This window comes from Perca fluviatilis, chromosome 11 (assembly GCF_010015445.1).
Source record: "Perca fluviatilis chromosome 11, GENO_Pfluv_1.0, whole genome shotgun sequence".
Taxonomy (NCBI): Eukaryota; Metazoa; Chordata; class Actinopteri; order Perciformes; family Percidae; genus Perca; species Perca fluviatilis.
In genome coordinates, this window is record NC_053122.1 from 3,298,389 (window position 1) to 3,305,081 (window position 6,693).

At 45.4% G+C, this 6,693-nt stretch overlaps 1 protein-coding gene across 1 annotated transcript; it reads left to right on the forward strand.

Annotated features, from left to right (window-relative positions):
* Positions 1 to 475: 475 nt before the first annotated feature.
* On the forward strand, positions 476 to 5,838 carry ptmab (prothymosin alpha b). The gene is made up of 5 exons (XM_039815924.1): positions 476 to 658; positions 3,044 to 3,109; positions 3,296 to 3,380; positions 3,552 to 3,637; positions 4,980 to 5,838. The coding sequence occupies exons 1-5, from the start codon at positions 614 to 616 to the stop codon at positions 5,022 to 5,024; spliced, it is 327 nt and encodes a 108-aa protein (XP_039671858.1). The 5' UTR covers positions 476 to 613; the 3' UTR covers positions 5,025 to 5,838.
* Positions 5,839 to 6,693: the final 855 nt, after the last annotated feature.

Genomic DNA, 6,693 nt, shown 5'->3' on the forward strand with positions numbered 1-6,693 from the left:
AAAAGCTTTTCATCCACTAACCGTCGACATGTTGCCTGAAAACACTTCGGTGGGCGGGAAAAGCGAGCTGTAGTCGCCCGCTTTGACTCGACCAGATGCACATCAATCAATCAAACTGACACTACGTCAACCGTAGCGCTGCCTTTTTTTCGGTATTTCCAATGCGTAATTCGGTTAAAAGTGAAATGTCTCGACGTAAAGGTGTCGAAACGGTGCCGGGGCGACACATTGAGTCCGTTTCGTACGGTTTTAATCGGTGTGCTTGCTGTTTTTGTGGAGAGAAAGAACGGTTGTTGGACGCAGGCAGCAAGCGGCGGCGGACAGGAGAGGGAAGGGGGGCGTGGCCTCCGGGTTTTTAGAAATTCAATCCATTGTTCCACTCCAGCGCGCGAAGAGAACACCTCCATGGAGCGCTCAGCCAATCAGCGGCCAGCCGACCTCCTCTGGGCTCCGCCCACCAGCCTATATTAAAGGCTCGGCCGTCAGCAGCATTGGCCACTGGCACAATATTATCCTCATTGATTCCGCTAACCGAGAGGAAGAAGAAGAGGGGGATTTACTTTATTCAACCTTTTCATTTCAGCCGTCCCCTTTATTTTATTGAACTAAAACAATGGCAGACACAAAAGTTGAAACCGGCAAGGAGATCTCTGCCAAGGTAAGCTCGCCTCGCACCTTTTTTCCTCAGATGGATTTCTATCTAAGCTGCTCAGCAGAATGAAACAGGCTGTAACCTAGATTTTTTTTTTTTTTTTTTTTTTCGATTTAAAAAAAAAAAAAAATCCGTCGTCGCTTCGCGCTCATTCGGACTCGGAGAAGTGGGAGCCTGTGGGACACCCCGGAGACGGATAAAGAAACGGGCTGAAAGCGTCTTTTTCTCTAAAAACACTGATTATTGGGGGGGGGGATATATGGCAGATATAAAGCGGGGGGTCTCGGCACCGCATCATGGAGAAACGGGCTGCGTTTACAGCTCCGTGTCTCATTGTCCGCCGGAGAGCCTGCACAGTCTGCGCGCGGGGTTCTTTGTTTATACAAGCGGCTCGGTTCTCCTCAGAAACACACACACCGAGTCCGGACCGACACACGGAGCCACGAGCCGCTCACACACACACACACACACTTCTCAGCGTCATTTTGGGGCTATATATCCGCTGCTCTTATCGCTCAATCGACGCGCCTATTTATTTATTCCACATATCGCACTGATGCCAATTAATCCCGCATCCAGTTGGAAGAGAACCCCCCCCCCCTCCTTAATATCCCGGGTTGGTGTATTAATAGAGTGATAACGAGCTGCTGGGGCTGAGCAGCGGACTAAATGGGATTTTCGGAGGCTCTCCAGCTGGGTTTGTAGTGTGAAGTTGGTCCGTTTGAATGGAGGACTGAGCGGCAGCGCGGTGCGTAATTCGCACCGATGTCAACTTTCTGTTTTTACCTCTCTACTTCCAGCGGGGTTTCTACATTATGGGTTTGTTTCTAAAAAAAAAAAAAAAAACACCGGCTGGCCTGCCTCCACCGTCCCGGTTTGTTTACCGACTCTGGAGGTCGCCTGCTCCATTCAGCCTCCGGTGCACACACCGGAGAGGAGAGATACGCACACAGCGAGCCGCAGCTTCCGCGTTTTCTTCGGTCTTTTTTTTTTCAGCAGCATGTTTGCACAGCGCGTTTATGTCTCGGGGGGGAAAGTTTCTCTTTCTTTTTTTCCTGTAATGCAACCCATTTCTGTGTGTGTGTGTGTGTGAGTCCGGGCTGTGGAGGTGTGATTGTGATGTGACGGTGCTGCTTGGTTTCCTCTTTGTGCTCCGTCTCCGTGCAGGAGAAAGCTTTCTCTCTCTCTCTCTCTTTCTTTGACCATCTTGTGTATTTTTTTTAATTTAATGTTAATTTCCGTCCGGTTGGACTTTGGATCACATTGGGTAAAACTTTAATTGCCCCCGCGGGGGGAGTCCGGGGGCTCCGCAGCGGCATCGGGGGGGGGGGGGGGAAACGGATCCGGTAGGGTTTAATAATAATAAGAGCAGCCTCCGCGGCGCGCGGAGCTGAATAATTCAGAGTGATTGTAACAAAATGAACATATGGAGAAGGTGGAGAGGGAGAAGTTGGGGCCTGGCGGTATTAACGCAGATAATCCGGGGTGCCTGTTCAGCCTCTATTTATAGTTGTGGAGCATTTTTTACGCACAGGCAGGCGCCTTTTACGCACCGTTTGAGAGAGAGAGAGGATCCTCGTTTGTCTCCTGCAGCTGATGCTCATAAACAGCTTAATGGATTTCAAGCAATAAGATTATGTAAAGCAATTAATCAATACGTGTGTGCGTGCGTGCGTGCACGTCGGGGATAACCGTCTGTTGAGGAACAAAACGAGGAAACGGAGTTCTGTTAAAAGGCTCAGCGGCGGGTTTCCGGGCCAACCGGGGCGCAAACAGACCATAATGTGTTTAAGACGCTGCGCGTTGCTTTATTTTTGCTTTTCTGTGCGCCTTTTTTCCTCGCCTGCCATGTGTCGTCTTCTATTGTCCTCCGTTACAACGAGCAGCGGCAGCGTGCACCGCGCGCTCTCCTCCTCCCTCCCTCCCTCTCTCTCTCGCTCCATCCCCCCCCCCCCTTTACCCTTCTCTGCGCCCTCCTCGGTTATTTTAAATGGACGCGGTGCATGCTGGGGTTTGCAGTGCCTCTCCCGGGCGTGTCTCGTGACATATGGCGGCGCTTTCAGCCCTTGTAAGACTACAGTACCCAGAGTGCCCCTGGGGCCACATCAAAGTATCAGATTACAACACATTAGAGGCGATGGAGTGGGAGGAGGAGGATGGGGGGAGGATCTGCAGAGACCAATATGGTGTTTAAATAGGAAGGCTTGATTCTGACAGAGAGAGAGAGAGGGCTGGAAAATGTTCCCAGCATGCACCAGTTCTCGTTTAACTAGGCCATTAGGTAGAAGGGCAGGTAGCAGCAGCAGAAGTTTTAATGGAGCATGGATGTTATTTTTTTTTTTGTAGTTTTTTTTAAATTTTATTTTAAATTCATGTTTCTGTTTCCATCAGGATCTGAAAGAGAAGAAGCTGGCGGAGGAGAAGGAGAACGGCAAAGACACCGCCACCAACGGGAAGGTATAAGCGCCGTCACGTTTTAGGCCACATACGGCCTTCTCCGCAGATTTTAAACAAATTAAAGTCAAACTCAGAATCCACTAAACTTCTACCTCAAGTCTTCGGTTTGGGTTGGCTCATAACTTTGCAAAAAAAAATTACTTCCACCCAGTCACTTTAAATTCCCTTTTTTTTTTTTTTGTCCAGGAGAATGAGGAGAACGGCGAGCCCGAGGTAGATGACGAAGAAGACGAGGAAGTGGACGAAGAGGACGAGGAAGATGACGGAGAAGGTTGGCGAGATTTCTTTATAATATTTCAATGTCCCAGTGCATCGTTTTAAGGCTTCTGTTTCCTGACAACTCACCACACACCTCACCCCTCACCCAAAACTCCCAGTTGAGCGTTGAGTGCCGTACGTTATGTAACGCGACCGATTCTCATTCTTCTTCGCTGTTCTGCAGGCGATGAAGACGACGAGGAAGACGACGACGACGAGATCGAGGGCGGCACAAAACGGGCAGCTGACGACGACGACGACGACGAAGAGGTGAGGCGGAGACCAGGGCTGCACAATCAAATCGCATTTTCATCGAAATCGCAATATGGACTAAGTGCAATATCGAAATCAGAGGAGAGAGCGCAATATTTGTTAAAGGCAAAATATGTGTCCAACCATTCTGACTACGGAAACCATCTTTGTTTGGTACAGATCCTCCCAAAATAAATCGCACTACAATCATTTAATTTTTTAAAGATTTAATATAAGTCAATGAAAATGAGAACAATGATACAAACATGATCATTCCCTTCAGTAGCGTGAATCATATCGCAATCGCAATATCAGTCAAAAATGATCGCAATTGGATATTTTCCTCATATCGTGCAGCTCTAGCGGAGACACGAAAAACAATCAGATATCACGCCAGTTTCTAACCGATCCATCGGCGTCAACCGAGTCCAGACTCGGCGCCATCTGGCGGAAACACGCACCGTGGCAACCAGCCCAAAAAACTAACCCAACGGTGAACTGTTGGAGTGGCTGGTGACCTTTTTAGACATTCGTAGCCATTTGGCTGTTGCACCCTGGGTAAATACTCACCAATACTGTGGATACAATGACTTTAGTGTATTGGTTTACACATATGCAAATACTACAGATTAATATACACATAACCAATAAAAGATGTGATGGAGGGATGCAAAAAAAAAACTCTTAATCTCTCCAGTTAAAATAGAAATAAACTAAAATACTGATAAGATATGTGAGTGAGTTCATCACTGTACTGTAACACAGCCTTTAAAAACTGAGAAAAGACACTTGTGTCATATCATATTTTAATTATTTTATTTCACTCATTTATCTCTATGCCCCGATCGCTGTAACCCGGAGTATTTGTGTCAGATTATGAGTACTTGTGTCAAGTAATAAAGTAACCTGGACCTGATTTTACATAGCTGATATCCAAAATCTAAGATTATATGTATTATTATTATTTTATATATATATAAATATATAAATATATAAATAAATAAATAATATGGCCCAGCCCCACATTTATCGCCAAGAATCTGACCAATGAAAGCAAGCCCTCGTCTTTCTAAGTAAAGAAATCCAACACACACGCACAGAGATGGATACACACAGAGACACACACACACACACTCACCATAGATACACAAGACACACAGAGATGGACAGACACACATACACACACACACAGAGAGGCACACACACATATAGAGGCACACACATAGACAGAGACACGGACTCGCGTGCACATACACACTCCCTCCCTCTCTCTTCATATATCGTCCAGCCCTGCATTTACCACCAATGAGAGCCCTCCCTCTCCTCTCTAACTGACCGTTTTTTCTTTCTTCTCTTTCAGGACGACGTTGAAACCAAGAAGCAGAAAACCGACGATGACGATTGATGTGTTTCCCCCCCACCCCCAAAAACCCCCAACCCCCCCCCACCCAGCCGCGCCATCCTGCTGAACCGCTTCCCGATTCTTCACCTCTGACTGGTTTTTTTCAAAGTGTCTCAGGTGGAGGCGCGGGAGGACTGATTTCAAAGGAGAGAAAAATAATAATAATAATAAAAAAAATAAAAAAAATATCCAACATGGTCATTAGCAAGTAGAGTTCAACACACACATACACAGACAGACACACACACACACACACTTCGATCTCCCCTCAAAGCAAAATTTTCTAGAGGAACCCGCCAACGCATTGACGCAGAAATCCGGCTTCTCTTCAACAACACGAAAAAAAAAAAAGAATTAGTTTGTATTTTTATTTACATTTTATATTTTTGTACATATTGTTCGGAGGGGGGGTCGGTTTCTCTCTCGGCAGACCAAAATCTGGTGCTTCTTTAACGAAAAGATTTTACTCGGTTGACCATGTTAACGATATATCTCGACAAAAAACACGCAAACAGTTAAAAGACGAAAAAAAAACAAAAGACCCACGAAAAGAGGAAGCTGTTAAAGCCGTTGAACTCAGAGCATTCCAGTAAATTTAATGTATGTACTTTAGCTGTACCATAAACTAGTCTGTTTGTATGGGAGGGGAAAGGCCAAAGAAAAGAGCCTCTTTTCTTTTTCCTTTTTTTGATTTTGATTTTTTTCGTTTTGATTTATTTTGTCAGCGACTTTTTTTCTGTTTGATGACGGCCTGTTTTGATGTATGTGCGAAGTTTGTTGTTTGACAATAAACCGGACTTTTATTTTGTGAGTTGTACCTCGTTTCTCTGCTCGTTTCTTTCTTTCCTAACTCTGGGGGGGCCTCGGTCGAAGACTTTCTGGTGGAGGTGGAGGGAGAGAGACAGGCAGGCAGGGAGGGAAAGAGAGACAGACAGGGAGGGAGGGAAACAGAGAGGGAGAGACAAACAGAGAGGGAGAGACGGGGTGAATGAGAGACACCGGAAGGGGAAGAGAGGCAGGCAGGGAGGGAGACAGGGAGGGAGAGAGACAGACACTGTTATAGAAAACTATAATAAGCAGTGAAAGGTATTTGAAGGAACCGAAAGTGAAACTAGAGACCTGCTGCCTGGTTAGAAAGAAACTCATTTCACTTTTACTTTTTCAGCTTCAGTACTTCCAGCGCTGCAAAGTAACTAAGTACATGTACTCGAAGTACTGTATACTTCAGTACCAAATGTTGAGGTACTTGTACTTTACTTGAGTCTTTTCTTTTCATGTTACTTTCTCCGCTACATTTCAGAGAGAAATATTGTACTTTTTACTCCACTACATTCATCTGTTCCAGCTTTAGTTACTAGTTACTTTAGTTACTCCGCTACATTCATCTGTTACAGCTTTAGTTACTAGTTACTTTAGTTACTCCGCTACATTCATCTGTTACAGCTTTAGTTACTAGTTACTTTAGTTACTCCGCTACATTCATCTGTTACAGCTTTAGTTACTAGCTACTTTAGTTACTCCGCTACATTCATCTGTTACAGCTTTAGTTACTAGCTACTTTAGTTACTCCGCTACATTCATCTGTAACAGCTTTAGTTACTAGTTACTTTAGTTACTCCGCTACATTCATCTGTTCCAGTTTTAGTTACTTTAGTTACTTTAGTTACTCCGC

Coding starts and splice junctions, on each gene's coding strand:
- ptmab (XM_039815924.1), top strand. CDS start 614: ATGGCAGACACAAAAGTTGAAACCGGCAAGGAGATCTCTGCCAAG. Junction 659..3,043: donor GCAAGGAGATCTCTGCCAAG/GTAAGCTCGCCT, acceptor TGTTTCCATCAG/GATCTGAAAGAGAAGAAGCT. Junction 3,110..3,295: donor ACACCGCCACCAACGGGAAG/GTATAAGCGCCG, acceptor TTTTTTGTCCAG/GAGAATGAGGAGAACGGCGA.